At 47.1% G+C, this 19846-nt stretch overlaps 8 protein-coding genes across 8 annotated transcripts; 3 read left to right on the plus strand and 5 right to left on the minus strand.

The window, feature by feature from the left end:
• Positions 1 to 1144: 1144 nt before the first annotated feature.
• On the plus strand, positions 1145 to 5078 carry F4817DRAFT_241639 (fungal-specific transcription factor domain-containing protein). Its single transcript, XM_049299044.1, has 4 exons — positions 1145 to 1621; positions 1693 to 2550; positions 2620 to 3547; positions 3600 to 5078. Exons 1-4 carry the CDS (start codon positions 1284 to 1286, stop codon positions 4473 to 4475), a joined length of 3000 nt encoding a protein of 999 aa, XP_049162503.1. The 5' UTR covers positions 1145 to 1283; the 3' UTR covers positions 4476 to 5078.
• A 799-nt stretch (positions 5079 to 5877) lies between these two features.
• On the minus strand, positions 5878 to 6534 carry F4817DRAFT_312637 (uncharacterized protein; the record flags this gene model as incomplete). The annotated part of the gene is made up of 2 exons (XM_049300153.1): positions 5878 to 5957; positions 6012 to 6534. The coding sequence occupies 2 exons, from the start codon at positions 6532 to 6534 to the stop codon at positions 5878 to 5880; spliced, it is 603 nt and encodes a 200-aa protein (XP_049162504.1).
• A 95-nt stretch (positions 6535 to 6629) lies between these two features.
• F4817DRAFT_241660 (uncharacterized protein) lies at positions 6630 to 7763 on the minus strand. Its single transcript, XM_049299046.1, has 2 exons — positions 7239 to 7763; positions 6630 to 7169 (listed from the first exon to the last, which is right to left on the minus strand). The coding sequence occupies exons 1-2, from the start codon at positions 7495 to 7497 to the stop codon at positions 6748 to 6750; spliced, it is 681 nt and encodes a 226-aa protein (XP_049162505.1). The 5' UTR covers positions 7498 to 7763; the 3' UTR covers positions 6630 to 6747.
• Positions 7764 to 8217: 454 nt separating this feature from the next.
• Positions 8218 to 10050, minus strand: F4817DRAFT_327322 (uncharacterized protein). The gene has a single exon (XM_049302011.1). It carries the CDS (start codon positions 9369 to 9371, stop codon positions 8589 to 8591), a length of 783 nt encoding a protein of 260 aa, XP_049162506.1. The 5' UTR covers positions 9372 to 10050; the 3' UTR covers positions 8218 to 8588.
• A 931-nt stretch (positions 10051 to 10981) lies between these two features.
• Positions 10982 to 12355, plus strand: F4817DRAFT_241719 (glutathione-dependent formaldehyde-activating enzyme). Its single transcript, XM_049299047.1, has 5 exons — positions 10982 to 11392; positions 11457 to 11543; positions 11613 to 11662; positions 11739 to 11937; positions 11991 to 12355. Exons 1-5 carry the CDS (start codon positions 11126 to 11128, stop codon positions 12306 to 12308), a joined length of 921 nt encoding a protein of 306 aa, XP_049162507.1. The 5' UTR covers positions 10982 to 11125; the 3' UTR covers positions 12309 to 12355.
• F4817DRAFT_327328 (uncharacterized protein) lies at positions 11896 to 13962 on the minus strand. The gene is made up of 2 exons (XM_049302012.1): positions 11986 to 13962; positions 11896 to 11918 (listed from the first exon to the last, which is right to left on the minus strand). Exon 1 carries the CDS (start codon positions 13732 to 13734, stop codon positions 12403 to 12405), a length of 1332 nt encoding a protein of 443 aa, XP_049162508.1. The 5' UTR covers positions 13735 to 13962; the 3' UTR covers positions 11896 to 11918; positions 11986 to 12402.
• A 113-nt stretch (positions 13963 to 14075) lies between these two features.
• On the plus strand, positions 14076 to 15826 carry F4817DRAFT_327329 (peroxisomal targeting signal 2 receptor). The gene is made up of 4 exons (XM_049302013.1): positions 14076 to 14356; positions 14418 to 14643; positions 14704 to 15496; positions 15550 to 15826. The coding sequence occupies exons 1-3, from the start codon at positions 14184 to 14186 to the stop codon at positions 15358 to 15360; spliced, it is 1056 nt and encodes a 351-aa protein (XP_049162509.1). The 5' UTR covers positions 14076 to 14183; the 3' UTR covers positions 15361 to 15496; positions 15550 to 15826.
• A 575-nt stretch (positions 15827 to 16401) lies between these two features.
• F4817DRAFT_327332 (DEAD-domain-containing protein) lies at positions 16402 to 19132 on the minus strand. Its single transcript, XM_049302014.1, has 3 exons — positions 18597 to 19132; positions 17029 to 18545; positions 16402 to 16938 (listed from the first exon to the last, which is right to left on the minus strand). The coding sequence occupies exons 1-3, from the start codon at positions 18971 to 18973 to the stop codon at positions 16811 to 16813; spliced, it is 2022 nt and encodes a 673-aa protein (XP_049162510.1). The 5' UTR covers positions 18974 to 19132; the 3' UTR covers positions 16402 to 16810.
• Positions 19133 to 19846: the final 714 nt, after the last annotated feature.

The following is a 19846-nucleotide window of genomic DNA, read 5'->3' on the forward strand; positions in this document are numbered from 1 at the left end:
GTGGAACATAATACGAAAACGGTAGTTATATCCTCTTAAGAGAATAGGTACCGGCCCTGGGAGCTGTGTTGACTGTTCCAGGCGAAGGATTTTGGTTTTGGATATGGTCTAGAGTTGCCGACATTAGTGCCTACCTCAAGCATGGGGAGGAAAGTACCTATCCATGGGCGCAGGTCTACATCGTCTCAATCCGAGGGTCCCGAACTTTTAGTCGCTATTGATAGGTCTATTGATTGGTAGTCTGCAACTTACCAACATGCATAGGTAGGTTAGGTAGGTTAGGAGGTATGTACCTAGCTAGTTGATTGTGGCATCGTCGTACCTACCTAAGCTACTAAAAATCATCCAATAGGTGATTGGTCGGAATTGCGCCCTAGCTCGCTTCTGGAAGTTGAAGCTGGGCGGGCATGTGGAACAAGCCTAAGCTAAGAGGTACCCAAGTAAATAAAAAAACCGGGTCTTGCTTCTATTAGTAAATTCTAACCTGTAAAAGGTAAGTTCCTCTCTATGTGAGCTAGGGACGTCCCTGCGAAAATTTTAGACCCTCCAATTTCTCGGAAAATACCAGATACTAGGTAGGTAGTTACCAATTAGAGGTAACTAAAGATATAGCTAAAGATAACAAAACCCCTAAAACGAAGCTCCAATTGCTCCAATTCATGTTGCTCCAAAGTACTTGCCCTTGCCTATGCTTTTGCGCAATCAGCTACATACAACCTATCAGTGACGTCGTGGGGTGTGCTGTGCAGTATTGAACAAGCCCTAACAAGAGTAGTAAGATCGGCGGTACGGCGGTACGGCTTACCACGCAGCGCAGCCCACGCTTTCCCACACTTCCCTACGCTTGCATACAGCAGGAGAGGAAGCTCCGCTGTCCCTTCGCGCAACCCCCAAATCCCGCCCAAGAAAAAGTATCGACTTTTGACTTTCTCATCTTCAGCCTCCCCCCGAGCCTTACCCATTCTTAGACGTTACGCCTTAACGACCACCCGCGCATTGTTATAGCTTGGATATAGTAGAATTTCATAATTCCCCACGGCTAGTCCCGGCTTTATTGTTCTACTCTCGTTGCATTCTCTATCTAGAAGCTCTAGTTTCATTTGCTTATTTCACGCATCGAGATTGAGCTTGGAGATGGGGCGGGGAATATCGAATTCCTACGAATAGCCGACCCAGCCTAATTCCAGCTGAGAAACAACCACCTCGACAACCCTGGCTGGCGCAATCCAACATAGAGCACTCGAGTCTCCTGCGGATCTGCGGATAGCGTCACTTGGTTGCGGATGGACCTAGACTTGGAAACCATGCCACCGCGCTCACCGCCGTCGCCCGATCCGCATCCTTCGAAACGCCAACGTGCTTCTTCACCGGATAAGGACTCGCCTTCGGAAGGAAATGGAGCTCCTACCTCCCCCACCGCCGAACATTCGTTGCATGACGGCGCTAGTCAAAGCTCAAAGATTAGCCAATCCACAAGCTTCCGCAACGTCAGCGCATGTAACCGTTGCCGGTTGCGCAAGAACAGATGCGACCAGAAGCTGCCCAGCTGCGCCAGCTGTGAGAAAGCTAGGGTCGCCTGCGTCGGCTATGATCCTATAACTAAAAGAGAGATTCCGCGCAGGTTGGTTCCCTATTGAGTATATCAATTATCATCAACCCACCTGACCGCAAGGCTAATATAGTTCTCTTTAGCTATGTGTACTATTTAGAGACTCGTGTCGATCAATTGGAAGCCCTGCTTCGTCGCAACAACATTCAATTCCCACCCGCTAACAATCTTGAATATTGTTCGCGACCTGGGACGGACGGCGGTCTTGGAAGATCACCCACGGATGGCGCGCCTTCAGCTGTACCTGGAATCACAGAAACCTCGAGTAGTGCGAAACCTCATAAAGGTAATGGTGATGTGGAGAAACCGGTCAAGATTGTGAGGCCTGGTGGGAGTGGCGGCCAGAGACACCTCGGATCTGCTACCGGAATATCGTTTGCGCGTGTGGTATTTGCTGCTGTACAGTCATCTGTAGGAGATCAGAGGTCAAATTCCGACAAGACCGGTGTGCGGCCCTACCGACCAATTGCAGGAAACGGGGCCGCGGCATCGGGTACGTCCATGCGTGACTCTTTTTTCGGCCTCCACACTCGGCCGACTATCAGGCCAGCCGAATTCCCTCCCAGAGACCTTGCTATCAAAATGGTCGAATTATATTTCCAACATGCGAATCCCCAGATACCTGTCTTGCATCGAGAAAATTTTATGCAACTATTCGAACGTGCATATGCCGAAGAGGGTAGGGTACGAGGACCAAAAGAGCTCTATATCTTAAATATGGTGTATGCTATCGGAGGCGGCATAATTATGGATGCCCAGACGACATCCGCCAAGGCGACTGGCGAAGAGAAGAAGCAGGCACAACCAGAGGAATACCACGCGAGTGCAGTCGTTCATCTGGAAGCCTGTCTAAGCAACAGTGGCGGAGGACTAGAAGAGCTTCAAGCTGTCCTATTGCTAGCTAATTTTGCCCTTCTTCGCCCGGTCCCTCCTGGATTATGGTATGTCTCATTAATAATTCTACACATTTCCGGTTTATAAGATTAGAAGCTGACATCAAATCTCCCTAGGTATATCGTTGGCGTTGCCGTGAGATTGGCAGTCGACCTGGGTCTTCATTATGAAGATGGAAAAGATGTAGAGTTTGACCTTACTTCGAATACTAAAACTGATGAAGGAAATGAAAAGTCACGAGAAGCTTATCTACGTGAGAGGGGAAGGCGCGAATACACACGCGACCTTAGAAGACGATTGTGGTGGTCTACATATTCACTCGACAGACTTGTTAGTACTTGCGTTGGACGACCGTTTGGCGTGTCCGATCAAGTGATCACGACCGAATTTCCCTCCTTGCTAGATGACCGCTACATTACTTCCGAAGGATTCAAGGGGCGCCCCGTCGAGGGTGAGCCCACGTATAAAGTTGTTGCAAAGCATTACTTCCGCCTTCGACTACTCCAGTCCGAGATTTTGCAAGTCTTGCAATACCAGCAAACGCAGATGGCCAGGTTTAATGGCCAGAACACGAGAAACGAATATATGCACACTCAACTTCCATCACCCTTCTTACATAGATTCGATTCGTTTAGGAACTGGCGAAGGAACATCGACCAGCGATTATACGATTGGAAGAATTCTGCACCGACAAAGAAGGACTCGGGAGTTGCATTTCATCCTGAATTCTTGGAACTCAACTATTGGCAAACTATTATTATGCTTTATCGACAGAGCCTGAGTGTACCATCTATGTTCGAAGGCGAATATAATACCTCAAAAGAGGTTAATAGCCCTTCCATTTATGCTGCCGAGTCACGAGAAGACGAAGAGAGAGTATACGTCAAGGTTGCTGAAGCAGGCCAGAAGATCCTTCGTTTATACAGACAACTCCATCTTATGGGGCTCGTCAACTATACATATCTGGCTACGCATCACCTTTTCATGGCGGGAATTTCTTATCTTTATGCAATTTGGCATTCGCACGTCGTCCGAAGCCGGCTTGTAAGTGTTCGGCTTATAAAATCTCTGACCGTTCTGGCTAACCCAGCTATAGACGATGGATGAAGTTGATTTCACGATATTAGCAGCCACTTCGGTTTTCACGGACCTTATCGAAAAATGTCCGCCAGCGGAAGCTTGCCGGGATGCTTTCGACCGAACTGCGAGAGCAACTATTAAAATGGCAAATTCTACCGGCGGTTTTGGACAAGTACTACATCGGAGCAAGCGCTCTTCAAGAAATGGTAATGAAAGAGCCGACTACATCAACGCCAGAGACGCGACGGCTAACCGACATAAAGCTCACCACCGCGCCTCATTAGACCACACAGGGTCCCGGACCACTTCATCCTATAATACGCCTGGACAGGAAAGTTACAGCTCGCATGACACGTCACAGATAGGTTCTATACAAACGGCATCGCAAGCCAGCGGGTTCCGCCTCTCTGTGCCCAACGTCAAGACAGAACAAGACGGATACTCGATGATGCGCTCCATGCCACAATCAACCCTTAGTACGGCTAGTTTGTCTGATGTGGCCTCACTTCCTGATAATTCAGCCATCGATCCCGTTCTTCTACCTTCCCCCGGCGCGCACACTAGCTCTCCGGTATCCGTCAATAGCTTGACGCCGCAATCTAATCCAGGACAACCGTACAATCAGAACACGGGGAATTCGAATTTCAACTTTAGATCACCAGCCGCCACGTTCACCCCGAGCGGCGCGATAAATTATTCAGACCTGCAAGGCATGGACTTCTTACAGGGTATTCAGGAACAGCCAAATGCGGATGGTGTAGTCAATGCTGATCTGCAGATGGACATGGGCTTTGGACTTGGCTGGGAGGGGATGCATCACGACTTTAGCGACGGCCAGCAGGTCGATCTGTTTGACGGGTTCTTCTTCGGAGGGCAGCAAGGGGGGGGATAAACAATTACAAAAAATTTCAACCTTTTGGAACCGTCCCAGTTTCAGTTTACTTTACTTTACGACGGCGTTGGAGTATATGGTATCATATAGGACGATTATTTCAACAAGCTACCCCAGATATGAGCTTAAACGAGGTATGAGGAATGGAGATATCTAATTATTATTTATCTACCGGATAAGATCCCGAGTTGCGGGATTCACGAAGCATCTATTTCACGTTTAACTTTTGCATGTCGAGTTTCGTTTTGCACTTTTTGTATCATACGTTTCTAATACCCCCATTATTTGACGAATCACGCTTACCATGTACGTACGTACGTACGTACGGAGAAGACCAAAAAGATAGGAGTGGAAAGGGCTCTTGAGGGAAGAGGGGGTAAATGGTCTTGGAGCCGAAGATGAGAAATGGTTTCTTCTATTCCGTTGGATTTAGGTATGGTGGATTTAATGCCTTGGGCATATTGAATACACGCTCCTTGCTCGCTTGACTTTGATGGAAACATACTTGCTTGAAGTGCCAGATATGTTAGGTTAGGTACCTATCTAACTATTATAATAGACATCATCGTCTCGGGCTTGATATAAACAGGGGTTATTCCCATCCCGATCCATACTTTGACGTTGTTACTAGTTATTTACAACTAGTTATACTAGACGCGTATAAGAACATCCTGTCTTGTATTATTCCTAGATAAGTAGGGGAATGGTCACACACCTTACACCTAAGCAAAACTGTCTAAACGTCCAATAACCGTCTTGGATTGGATACAATACCCTATAACGAAGCATACGAAGCCAGTCTTTCCATAATCACTCGATCTCTACGTCCCTTCCAGTCCCCACTCATGGGCCCGCATGTCTAAAATAGAGGGGACTAGTATACGGAATACAATCCTTACGCACTGACATCGTCAACGTGTTCAGCCCTTTGTACTAAACATATTCCATATATCTAGGTAGACATTATATACCAATTCTCTGATTCGTGGTATTAATAGAAGAAGGAAAGCATGTACTAGGTAAGAAAATTCATCTTTAAAGGCTATTCTAGGAGAGGCCCGTTTCCACAGTTTGTCCTAGCATATAGACTATAGCACGTAGCAGAACACACTGATCGGAGTCTTACTCCTAATTATATCACTTCATCGCTATTATACACTATCAGGCCGAGTACTGGGTACGTCCGCCACAGAACAGGACTAATTCCACTCGAATACTCCCACACATGGTGTTAGACGCGTACCGTAAATCGACGCAGTACACAAAAAAAAGAATATATAAAGACGCTATGTCCCTATACGACGGCCAATCTATACCGAAAACCCGCTAGAAGCCGTCTTACTTCCAATCCCAGTACCCTGATTGGAAGAACCCATTCGTACATAGATCAAATACCAGCAGCCTAGTCGTCGGTATTCACTGCAGTAACCCCAATAGTGTCGTAAACGCATCCCTCGCTTTCTCTTCCGCTAATCTGATCTCCTGCGCCGTCATATAAAAGATTCATCTTCATTTTCCAAATCAGCACCTACCTACGCTCCCGAGCCATTTCCTGGGCCTTGGCCTTGAGCCTCTCGGCGAACCAAATATGGTGCGACAAGACCTCCGACGGTGATGGCGTTATCGGCCGTGAGTTCTTCAAGTCCTCATCGTTGGCGTGTATGTTATCATCGTCTTGCTCCGATGGGTCGAGCGCCAAGTACTCGGACGGAATCTCATCATGTTTCGTTTCTACGGCGGGCCCATCTTGGATGTCTGCTGCTAATATCGAGGATTTGAGCTTGCTATCCGCGTTGTTGCTGCTCCTGCGAACCCTGCGTACAACCCTGGTCACGTACTGAAGATGGCTTTGGGATCGCCATAGGGCCTGCTGTGATACAAATCGTCCTTTGTCGGTACTTGGGCAGTGGTTGCCATTGCTTGCTACATAGTTGCCATTAGTTGCTGGTAATATCGGAGACGTCTGCCTTTCATCTGCTCCGTAAGTTGAGAGTCCGTTGGTGTAGACACTGTGATCTGACGAGGGATTATATGGCATTGACCCATTCTGTGACAGCATCCCGTTTTGGTTTGTGAGCAAAGGGAGTAGGCGTGAAAGATCAACAGAGGGGCCCTCACAATCGCCGGCATTATCGTCATTATCCTTATCTAGATATGAACATACCACCCAAGCGGTTATTTTATTCCCGATATTTCGAGTCCACCGCTTTGCGAAGCGAGCACTCACTTCCCAGACCTCGGGGGCTACTTCGAATGCCGGGGGTGAAGCATCCTACTGCTTCTTAATGGCACTAATATCCCGGTCAAGGACACGCCGCCGAAACAAGGCAATGGGGAACCGGAGGAGCAAGACGCCTATAGCACAGATAAGTGTTGCATAAAGCTGCCAGGCGATCCAGAGAAGCGACGCTCCCCAGGGGGCAATGAATTTCAGGAAATCCTCTACTTGATAGTGGTCCTGCTGGCCCTTAATGAAGTACCGCGTGGGCGGGTCCGGGGTCAGAGCTAGATCAGCATCGACGGGAATCGGCGTCTCGTCGAGTAACGGTTTATGGTGTTTATCAATGCTAAGCCGCTGCAGCTCCAGCACTGTGACCAGCTTCACGTTGGCCTGCCATAGCGAGTACGGCACAAACCACAGCGTAAAGGTCTGGCGTAGCGTGACGTACAAGAGATTCTTATTCTTGTCGAAGCCTTGGTAAATTAGTAACCAATTATTTAAAACTAATTTCATCATCTGTTGCTGAATGGGTGCAAACTCACTGGTCGAATCGATGGAAAGCTGTATATCCGGGCTTAGGATTCTATACCATTGGTAAATGAAGAAGACGAATTGGCGAGAGTTTGTAGTTAAGTTCGTAAATGGGATCTTGTAATCGCCGAAGGATGGCACGCGGCAGAAAGGATGTACGAAGTAGGCATCAGGCAGGAAATAGTCTTCTAGGATAGACCATTGGTCGTCACGCGAATATTGCGTCAAGCCACGGATGATGTGTTGAATCTGCTGTTCGGGATAGTCCATTTTAAGATGCTATTATTAATTATTAATTGACTGATTCTGTTTATTCAAGTTATCGGGATGCTAGCTGCATATGTCTGAATCTCTGAATCGAAAGTTTGTATGAGACTAGAGGGTTGAGGTTTAAGGATGTAAAGTTAAATATAACAGGTAAGTACTGAAATATTAGGAGGTAGAATGTTGTATTGGTAAAGATTCTACTGCTCCACTTTTCAAGTGGTAGAAATCTTATATATGCCCCATTATCATTGCTCCTTCCTATAGTACCTACATCCGATATATAAGGTCTAGGTACTTAAGTCCATTCCTGTAGAGCTTTGTTTTAGGTAGTGATGATGATGTCATTATATTTGCGGCGCGGGTCTTTCCTGACATGTGAAACCACCTCAACATCATTCAAGAAATCTCGACGATCGGCAAGTTCCTTATAAAAGCTACCTGCCTACCTCATATGCACCTTAGGTACTTACCTAAGGTATAATAGAACTACGATACATTTGCGATAGGCATTCGCAACGCAAATTTAAGTCCTCTTAGAATTTTGAAAGTAACGTGAAAGCTATAACCTATTACGATGTAGGTACCTCAGTAACCTCACTACCTCATAATATCAATAGGTACTTGAGCACATGTAAGAAGTAGCCTTATTAAATTTGATATGTATAAAAACAAATGTTCTCACTATAAAATACTTAACTAGCGCTTCTCAAGTCTTATCCTTAGGTATGTATATATAAGAGAAGTACCTAACTGGACTAACTTCAAAGACAAATCTGGTGCTAGGTATTTGGTATTAGCCTATAGATGACTAATAGGCTCCACTACCACCGGGGGGGGGGGAGGGGGGAGAGAGAGAGAGAGCATGCACCGTGTTATCCCAATTCCTAATAGTACATGATATATGATATACTACAATAGCTTAGACATCCCCATCATCTCATACAACCTTATACGCCATGCTATTCCACTAGTTAAAACACAAAAGCTCCAGGTATTTCCCATATATTCATTCATATTGTACTTCAATATAACCATAAGCTCATCCCCCTTAAAAATCGCTTGCTCGTTTTCTCATCCTGTTATTGCTATAATCATCATCTTCGGGAGCTGCTCCTCCTACGATATTCCACGTCTCTATACTGCGCGCCACTCCTCCTTTCGCTGCTCCTACGTCTATAACTCCTGCTCCCCCGCCTGGGCGGCGTGTGTTCCTCCAGCACTACGATCTCGTCGTCGCCGTCGCTACGTGTCGGAGCAGGTCGTGGGCGACTAATACTTCTCGACCTTGATCGCGAACGTGACCGTGGCCGGGACCGGGACCGGCTATGTTCCTCTAGCACGACAATTTGGTCGACCTCCGGTACACGGGCAGGAGATGAGGATGGAGAGCGGCGAACAGTGCGGTCACGCCGCGTGATCTCGACGGTCTCCTTCCGCCGATGCGGCGAGTACTGCTGCGACGTTCGCGAGTTATGGCTGTGTCGGTGACGGCGCACCCGCGGTCGCGAGCGGTACGACACTACAGACGAGGAGCCACCCACTCCGCTTACGGAGCCCTCCTCGAGGTGAGGCGCTGGTGATCCCAAGTTCACGCACCAGTATATTATCCACAACAGGAGTATGAATCCTGCGACGGAACCCAAGACTATACCGGCGACCGCACCCGGGGCCGGGCCGCTTGCAGTCCGGCCGTATCCCTCAGGGACCGTGCTCACATCCGTCGCTAGTCGGGGGAGGAGCGTGCGGGAGGCAAAGTCGTGGATTTTCTGTGCAAGGTTTAACGTCGACGTAGGTGTGGCTGTCGAAGGTGATGATCTGGATGCAAGATTTGAGAGCATATCATGCGCGAAGCTGCGCGAAGGTTCTAATGGCGGCATAGCGAACTTGATTCCGAGGACGACGCCAATCGAAGTAAATGAAGGAGAAAACACAAAACAATTGATTGGGCTTTCAATTTATGATTTGGGTTACTCCCGCCCCGCTGGGCTCTGTGGTTATGGTTGTGATACTGGTTGTGATGATGGTACGATGGTGCTCGGTTTGCCCTGGTAACGCAGAAATCGCGCGCGAGACTCTGCAACAGTCTTGACGAAACTCACGATGCCATCGTCGAAAGTTAATCCAAAATAAAGTGCGCGCTTGCATGCGAAAACGAATTAAGTGGATAAAATGATCGTCTACTGTACAACGCACAAGGCTGGAGGATACTTGAGTGGAAAGAGACTAAGGCGCCAACATCGCGTTGTATCCGTCGCGACCCACGTAAGGTTTTGATCTAATCACCACTGATAAGTGGCTGGGCCGGAATCCGGATGTTGCTACCGCAATTTCGATCGCCTTACAGCCTAAGCCCGGATTTTCGATGTCCCACTGCCAACAATCTCTACTTACCTTATCTTATCGGCCTTCGCTCTATGTACCTGGCTGACTACATATGTACGAAGTACCTAGGTACATAGTAGTATACATGTATTTTAGGTAGTAGCCAAACGGGACCTACCTAAGGTTAGGTACCTACCTATCTATACGTAAACTGTCCTGTAGTGTATCATTGGCACTATGAATATTTTTATCTAGTGGCTGGCTTTTTTGCAGATGTAAAATCCAATATCACATCTGGTCCCCTGGTGCATCTTATACAACGGGTTTGCCATGCTTGGAAGTATGACTTATTCGTAAACAATTGGCTAGGGACGGCCCCGGTCCCCCGCCCCCGCCGCCGATACGCAACCGAGAATGCGCTCATGCGCTCCTGCGTCAGGTCTCCTGCTGCTGTGCGTTTTGTGTGGTTAACAATAATCCCCTTTCTCTAAATTACCTTATCATTCACGGGCAAACATTAGTCGGGCGACAAATGGTAATGCAGATCCGCTTCAGAGAAAGAGATTTTCTGTAACACGTTCCCTCAGCATTCGCCCTACTCTCCGGGGAGGGGATATCCTCCTTCGAAACAGGAACGCGATGTGTATAAACAATCAGAGTATAAAATATCTATAAATTCAACGAGAGAAGACATTGCGTTATTCCCATAGTAAATGAGTCATCCGGCTAGTCTGTCACCTGATAGCGTGACGCGATTCAACCACGGTCAAGTAATGATAACGCGCGTTGATATAGGAATTATATGTAGGAATTACATAGCGTAGGAACTGGTTTATAAGTAGGTACCTAATAGATAGGTAGTTATAAAGTACCTATAGGTATACTTAGTCTCCACCATTCTTATAGTCCTCCAACTGCGGCTATGGGTTATAACATGGGGAATTCGACGGCTGGCGAATATTCCGTCTTGGGAGTCACGATAATAATATGCATGTCTCAACCCGTTCCAGGATTCCAGCATACACAGTGCTATCCCTCCTGCGGGATTTACCTAGCTATCGGCTATCGGTATCGGGCATGTTTCTGGAATCGGGCAGCTCCTTTAAGAAGGTCTTCAACCTCGGAGTTCAATTTTCGGTTAAACCCTTACAAGTTTGCAGTCTGGTTTTACTCGAGATCGTACTGGACGAAGAATCAACAACGGTTATTAAACCCATCATAATTTCCAGGCAATCCCTAAGCATAGATTGTGACCCCGTCTCTACACTAGTAAATAGCCTCTTATACTATTACTCAACCCCTTGTTGCGATGGCCGAAGAGCTAAAACCCTATAGATACCTCGTCGACGGAATGTCTGGAGACTTGAAGACCTACCGTGGCAGCTGCCACTGCGGCGCCTATGTCTATGAAGCCAAGATGCCCCATGTCTTCAAGGTGCTCGAGTGCAACTGCAGTTCGTGCTATAAGAAGGGCGCATTGTGGGTTGTTCCTGAGCCGGGAAACATCCGCTTCGTCAAAGGCGACCATAATACCCTGGCAAATTATACCTTCGGAGAGAAAACCATTAACCACAAGGCTCGTACCATTTTACGATTTTGGGTTGTATTGCTCTCGTTAGGCTGACGTGAGGGGAAACTAGTTCTGCCCCAACTGTGGAGTTCAGCTTTTGTTTGTTGGAGACGCCACGCTTCCGAAGCCCGGTGAGGAACCTAGGATGGGAGCCAATGTAAGTGATATACATTTCTTCAGAGACACTGAAGAGAGTGAAGCTTGCAAATGGCTAATTCGCCCTTAGGTTCGATCGTTCCAGCATGGCCAAGGTGTCGACGTATGGAATATACTAAAGTTCTAGTGAGTTGCTCATGTCCACCTCAGGTCTCGAAGCGCGGACGTTGACAGGTCATCTCTCGCCAATCTCTAGTGCGGATAACAAAAACTTCAGAGGCCCTTATAAGGCACCTAAGTTCACAGGACCAGAGCCGAAAGCCGTGATAGAAGGCGGGAAGGTATACACTGGTAGCTGCCATTGCGGCGCAGTCAAGGTGGCATTGAAAACAAAGCCTCTCGATAAGACCTCCACAGAAACCATCATGGAATGTAACTGCAGTATATGCAATAGGGTAAGCATTTATATCGCCAAAACCTCTAGAGACCCGGGGCTAACTTACTATAGATGGGTTACGTATGGTTATATCCTCAGAAAGACCAGGTCGAGATTGAAGGTGAAGAAAATCTCGCGTACTATAAATTTGGTACCAAGCTGGCCGAGAAGTCTTTTTGTAAAACATGTGGGATATCGGTTCATAACAACATACCACCGATCTCCGAGGAGGAGCTCAACAAGCTACCCGAAGGCCTGCGAGAGTTCGTCAGGGGAGGGTTGTCGCAAACACCGATTAACCTGAGGGTTTTCAACGACTTAGATGTCGGCAACTTAAACGTGAAACAGGTTGATGGTTACAATCGTCCGCCGCTCTATGTTGAGCCATAAAACCCTAAAGTTGCGAATGAAGATCGAGATTGGGTGGTAGTAACGGGGAATATCGTTTTCTATATTCACTTGTATCGAAGGCACTAAAAGCATATCATTGTATCCCGTTCTCGAAATCGTCATTGTTCTGGGCAAATTTATATCGTGACTTGTCCCAGCTAGGATTTCCGTCGTCATCGAAGTCGCCCCATTGGAAGAATGAGCAATTCTCTTTACCAGGTACATTTCCGCCGTGACACATCCAGAAATATTTTCCTTGGTTTTCTTTCTTCTTTTGAACGACCCTTAGTATGGCGGGAATGCCACATTTGCATCTCGGCGTATATTTTGCGTGGAAACTTGGCTTGTAATCCCGGTATGTGATATTGATCCTCCGGTTGCCTGCAATGGGGTGAGGATCAATCGCTTGGGCCGTGGCGATACTATGTTTCCATCCCTCTTGCATCTCAGCATGCATAACCAAGAGGGAATTATGTGGAAGGTGAATAGATATTTGTCCTTCAGCGTCCGGATCATCTGTAGGGCTAGTATCAAAGTCTTTTGGCGTGATCCGTCTAACACGAAATTCTCTTGCCACACCTAAGGAAAGCGAGCCTATTACAGCCCGCGGACCCAAGTAGGTTAGTTGGTCGCTATGATAGCCAACGCTCTCCTGAGGCCCATTGTAACAATTGACAAAGGCACAATTCGGTGACCATGGATCCGGAGACTGATACTTCAACTTTCGTCCGCCGGGGTAACGAGTCTTGATACGGGTTTGAATTTCTCTATTTACCGCTTCTTGAACCTTTGGGCGAACATGCAAAAGTTGAGGAGTGATAGGCCGTACGTCCGTCAATCGGGCCCCGTTGTAGAAATAATCATGTTTCTGAGTGTTGATTTCGGCTTCCGTCCCCACGTAGAAGCTCGATGTATGTGGGCTCTGGACCACGTTATCAAATAATTTGAATGTGATTTTATCGAACGAACTAGATTCGCTTAACATTTCTTTGAGAAGCTCGTTAGCCTCATCTGATGGTAGAAAATTATGAATGATACTGCAAGGTGTATGTTCGGCTACATCCTCAGGATCATACAAATGAAGCGTCGTCCCTTTCTTGGAAAGGTTTCTCGCCTTCTTCGGTGACATGGGTCGTTCTCTAGTCGAAGACTTGGACGCAAATAGTCTAAGCGAAGACTGATAACCAATAGCGCTGTTTCGTTTCTTCTTTGGCGATGCTGATCGATCCTCAGCCAGAGAAGCGGAAGCAGCTCGAACAGAACCGTCATGTTCTAAGAGTGATTCCAGTAGGGCTTCCTGGCTGATATTAGAGTGCAATGACGAGAGAATTGCCAGCTTCACGTCTGTCGATTCATTATCATCGACTAGAAACGAGTCTTCCACAGCGGATGACTTTCGCTTGGTTCCTTTCAAGAATGCGTCCATGATATGGCCTGTAAGGTAGAATGTAAAATCCCCAATATAAGACGTGTCACGTCATTTTTCATGTTTATTTCACCTTTCATATCCCTTGAGGGTGATGAGAATTCTAAGAAACTCAGATGGCGAGATGTATACATTAGATTTCTCGGTCTATGTATGTAGGTAGCTTTGTTGCCTAAAGATGCAATAATGAAAGTGGAAATTGCCTACATGTAGGTAATTCAGTGAAGGTGGTCCTATCGATATGAATCAGCACTCAAGGGACCTCAAGGTACTCACATATGTACCTAGGTACCTACTATAAAGCCGAGGCCCCACGTCTTGGCTTCTAGGTACATACTGAACTCATCGTCATTCTTCAGCTGTCAATCTTCAACTGAGCTAGGTACATTTAGCTACCTCTTATATATATGCGCCAGCAAGTCTGAGCTTATGTTCTTCATACAAGCAACATGGCCGCTATGTTGGAGTTCCGCACACCTGGCTGGAATCCTTACGCCGTCAAATACTCACCATACTACGATTCGCGAATCGCTGTCGCATCCGCGGCGAATTACGGCATTGTAGGAAATGGCCGCGTATTCTGCTTGGGATTGGGACCGCAAGGCGTCCAGATTGAGAAGACGTGAGCGACTGCAAGTACATTTATAGCTTAACACAACAAACTAAGACTCTTTCTTGTCCAGCTTCGATACGAACGACGCCCAGTACGACCTCGCCTGGTCTGAGATCAACGAGAACCAGCTACTGGTCGCATGTGGTGATGGCTCTATCAAGCTCTACGATATGAATGTCAATGAGTTCCCCGTAATGAACTTCCATGAGCATAAGCGGGAGACTTTCTCGGTAGCATGGAGTCCCGTTACCAAAGATACTTTTGCCTCTAGCTCATGGGATGGAACAATAAAGATTGTACGTATCCCCTTAGGCATGTGTCAAGCAGCACCAGGCATTCTAAACGGCATTGGGTAGTGGTCACCGGCAAGAAAGGAATCCATCGAAACTCTCCCCGTCGGAAATTGTACTTACAGCACATCATACTGTCCATCTAATCCAAATATCATCTCCGCAGTGTCGACAGATTCACACTTACGCATTTTCGATCTCCGAACGCCAGTCAGCGCTCAATATCACTTAACAACAAAGATTCCAGTTCACATCCCCTCTCCTGTCTCTCCCCTCCAGGGGCCAACTCCTCCCGCTGTACCAGGGGAAATATTGACCCACGACTGGAATAAATACAATCACACAGTGATCGCGACGGGAGGCGTAGACAAGGTAATACGGACGTTTGATATTAGGCATCCTTCGGCAGGGCCTGCATCTGTAATGTTGGGTCACGACTACGCTGTTCGGAGGCTAGCATGGAGCCCACATGCCAGTGACATCTTGATCAGCGCGAGTTACGACATGACAGTTCGTTTATGGACAGACGGGTCGACGATGGCAACTCAACAGGAGTCTCCAGTCAAGGCTGGAATCCAGCTTGGTATTATGAACAGGCATACCGAATTTGTAACGGGCGTCGATTGGTGTTTATTTGGCGTTGGTGGTTGGGTTGCAACTGTGGGATGGGATGAAAGATTACTATTGTGGGATGCGAATAGGCTATTACAGGGGCAAGCATGAGACCAACTCATTAGCATTTAGTGGCGGGAAAAGACACGGCGTTAGCTATATAACGGGAAGTTGCATTGGGAGGCGTTTAAGGAGATCGTCATTGATACTAACGATGTTGGATATACTTAAGATATATTATATACCTGTAAGCTAAATTGAGCTGCTTTGAGCTTGTATACCTCTCTAATCTGTTCATAGATACGCCGAAAGGCCATATTATAGATCAGTGCTGACTTAGACTTACCATATGCCTACCTAACAGCTATTTACCTAACCTATGTAGATACCTACCTAGGTAGGATAATTCTACACAAAACACATACCCTCAATATTGGACTGCATACTGTTAGAGGTGTAGCCCCATACATGTAATCACTTATATACCTACCTAATCTACCCTTAGCTATTGTATAGTTCAACTTCATTCATGGCCGAAGCATGATTATCGGCACACTTACCTACCGCTTTATAAACAATATATCATTAACAAATTGCCAAGTTTAATCCTTCTTGGGAACACCTATTCCCTTCGCTGAGATTATATATAAACTACCTAAGGTAAGCAGCTCGATATACAAAGGCATTCTCATACTCCCATAACAGGCATATATTTTGTCTCTATAACTCCAAGCAAACTGCCGACCCAGACCCTACAACTAACATCAATACCGTGGATGCGACGATATTAACTCTTTCCTACACTTATAGACTAAATTGGAAAATTTCAGGCTAGATGTGACAGCTGCGTGATTTGGGGGGGACTATGGTACTTTAGGTAGTCTCCGTAATATGAGATTTAGGTACGACGAAAGGAGACATCCGTAGAAGTTGGAAAGCCGCGCAAGATTTAAACGTAAAGCGTACTCTTACTCTTGCTTTGAACCGTGTCAGTATGCAAATCAGAGAGTCTAGACAAATGTGGAACACACCAGTCGTACCTAGTTCTTCCAAGTGATTTACTACTAGAACATATGCTGCTAAGGTGGTCAAGTTAAGTCGAATACGAAAGGGAAGTTGGTGGTATAACCACATATCACAAGGTCAATATGGCGCTTCATTGGCTTCGTATTGTTTTTTTCCTGTCGTTACGAGTCGTCTTACACTATAGTACAAATAGTCGAGATTTCCGTGCCGTGCGGCCCCCTTTTCCAGTGACCGCCCGACGCCTTGAATTGTTCCGTGAAACCAAGCAAGACAACCTTGACTCCGATTGAGGCCCCCTCCCGCAAATGTAGATCTATCGATAAGACGTATTTCCAGCCCATGAGTCCTTGCACGTCATCGGCCCCAAGCCGTGTGCTAGCGGGCTCGTGCGGATCTATACCCTCATACATAGGTGTCTACCTAGGAAGGGGAGTTTGCTTCCGAAGCAGCATAGTACATTAGAAAATTAAGCACAAGATAACGAATCTTGAGAAATCAACTGTTACTCCCATTATAGGGAGAGGTCGCGAGTTTCCTAGAATGATGCTCGAGAAGGTTGTCTTCCGCGAGACTCAAAATCTGAACTTGAGCGCCGGGCAAACGGGTCACCTCCTCCACGACGATCTCTAGAGTTGAATCTGGAGCCCGAGTCAAAGCCGCCACCTCGGCCACCATTCGAACTGAAACCACCACCTCGTCGGTCATTCGAACCGAATCCACCACCTCGTCGGTCATTCGAACCGAATCCACCACCTCGACCACCACTCGAACTGAACCCGCCACCTCGTCGGTCATTCGAGCCGAATCCACCACCTCGTCGGTCAAACGAGTTAAAGCTACCACCTCGGCGATCGTCCGATTCTCTTTCATAGTTATCGAACCCGATTCTGATGCCCGATACTCTGTCTAAGCCGCGGTTCCTGGCCGAGGCGGGGGGAATGGCGGGTGTCTCTTCCCAACCAAGCGCTTTTGTACACCAGTTATTAAGGAGCCGGACGCAATCCTCGACGTCCAAACCTTTTCCAAACTTTTGGCCGAGCAGAGCATTATAGACAGCTGCGAAGAGATCTCGTGGGGTACGCTGATAGGCCTTAGATACATCCTCGAAATATTTAGCCACTTCCGGAGATGGGGTGCCCTCTCCTAGGGTATAGCTTGCACTTTTTATGGCGTGGTTGGGCTTGATAGGTAAGCCAGGAAGACGAGCTCGTGCTTCCCTGATCTCTTCCTCGGCCAGAATCAGCCAACCCTCTCCAGATTTTCCAGCACGACCTGTTCGGCCGACTCTGTGGATATATTGATCCCTGTCTGGGGGAAGGCCAATTTGAATGACATGGGATACATTGGGGAAATCCATTCCTCTAGCAGTAACATCTGACGAGACAAGGATACCGGTCTGAGCACGACGGAAAGCCTCAGCATTCCTGGTTCGTACGTCTTGGCTAAGTTTTGAATGGATATCGAATATTGGCATACCGGTCATTCTGTGTCCTAGGGGGGTGTTCTTGAATACGCGGTTGGCAAACTGGACGGTGGCTGTGTTTGAGAAAAAGAGTATTGCCTTAAAAGGAAGGGCATCAGGGTCGCTCTTAGCATCCTTGATTGCCTGATCAGCAATTTCCAGGACGGCTGGGAACCAATTCTCGTATCCCTTCGTGGACACAAGGTGTTGCGGAACACGTGCGTGGGTTGGAGTCTCGTCTGGGTTGATGGTTTGAACAAAATCAAAATTATCTGTCTTGACCATACTCTTGGCTAGATGTACAACATCTCGGGGGATAGTCGCAGAGAATAAAAGTGTTTGACGGTCGACTTGGCTAATTGGTGGGAGAAGGTCGACAATGTCGCGGATAGCGTCCGCAAAGCCAACATCTAACATGCGGTCGGCCTCGTCCAATACAAATGATTGTATTTTCGGCGCATCAACCTTGGTACTGGGATCCGATAGGATATCCTGGAGTCTGCCCGGAGTAGCAACGAGTACGTCGCATCCCTCGCGCTGCATTTTGAACATAGCTTCCCTCTTCCTTGTCCCACCAACAGCGGTTTGGACGACAATTCCGGTGTGTCGCGCTAACTTCCTGGCCTCAACGCCAATCTGCTCTGCTAGCTCACGTGTAGGAGATAGAATTATAGCACGAATATCTTGTGAAGAAGCATCTCGGCGGTGTTGCGGGGAAGCAAGACTTGGATCAGCCGTAATGAGACGCTGGAAGACAGGGACAAGGAAGCCTAAGGTCTTGCCTGTTCCTGTCTTTGCTTGTGCCACCCTTACTACAATTAGTAACAAAACAACAAGTAAAACGCCATATTATACTTACAGGTCGATTCCCTTGAGAGCTGGGTTGATAGTTAATGACTGGACCTCAGTCATGTTATCGTATTTCATATCCACGGTAATGGCTCGAATGATACGTTCGTCAACACCCAATTTTGATAAATCTTCAAATCGTGTGATATTGTATAATGAAGCCGGCGAGTCATCGGTCTGCGTATTAGCATAAGCTGCGGCGGACTCTTGAGAATATAATCGCAGTGCAATTTGTCTCAGAGGGACTAGCTGTCGTTCTCTTTGCGCCAGCCTCTGGCATGATGCTACGACTGGTCGAGAGCGAATCTGTTGCGAGACCAAGGTCGAGAGTTGACGACGGGCCAAATTACCCAGGCGGGCATGCCTCTGCAGAGAAAACTTGAACATTATGGCAGAGAATTGGAAATTTCCTCTCAAGAATTAACAATTGAGGTTGTGAAGGAAGTGTTTCATTTGCACACGACCTTATAGAGGAAGAAACTAGGCGCGTAGTGGAGGCGACTTTGAATGAATTTCTTCAACTCGAAATTTTTTTTGGGAGGATAAGGTCCAGATCCACTCAGCCCACTATCAGTTTTCACACAGATAGGCGCGGATAAAGTATATTCCGCTACGTACCCCGCCTTGGGGGGCAGTCCCAGTTTTAGCCCTTCGATATAATAACTCACCGTATCTGATTCATTAAACACCCACGTGTATTTTGAGGCTCAAGTCCGCACACAGTACCTACATACGAAGGCCCGGGCCAAAAGTCTTGCACACCTGCTTGGCAAAGCCACGTGCGAGTAAAAAGAAGAACTATACAGTCTTATTTAAGATATAGTGGCTGGTATCGCTATAAATATAGTGATAAGCCACCTAAATTTAGTGGACGGGCCACTAGGTATTCGACCTTTGGCTTAGCGTGTGGCTCATACAGTGCCAGTGGATCGAAAGACGTACAAAATACGGAATACGGTGCTAGGGATCTGGAGATGTGCAAGACTTTTGGCCCGGGCCTTGTACGTCGCTAATAAATCAGGTACTTAATAAACAAGCTCATATTCAGGTAAGCAAACGGCATGATTATTTAACGGTGTTTAACATACGAAAACTTGATACTGTATATTTGTTACAAATTCGGGTGTAACAATTAGTCGAGGAAAATATACCTTAGGTACCTCATAATGTAGGTAGGTACCTTAGGTATGCAAGATTATGTACAGAGCTATGTACCTCTGTGTAGTAGATCCGAACTACATACGGGGACGCTAAGCTGTA

This window comes from Daldinia loculata, assembly GCF_022478755.1.
Source record: "Daldinia loculata strain CBS 113971 unplaced genomic scaffold F4817scaffold_6, whole genome shotgun sequence".
Taxonomy (NCBI): domain Eukaryota; kingdom Fungi; phylum Ascomycota; class Sordariomycetes; order Xylariales; family Hypoxylaceae; genus Daldinia; species Daldinia loculata.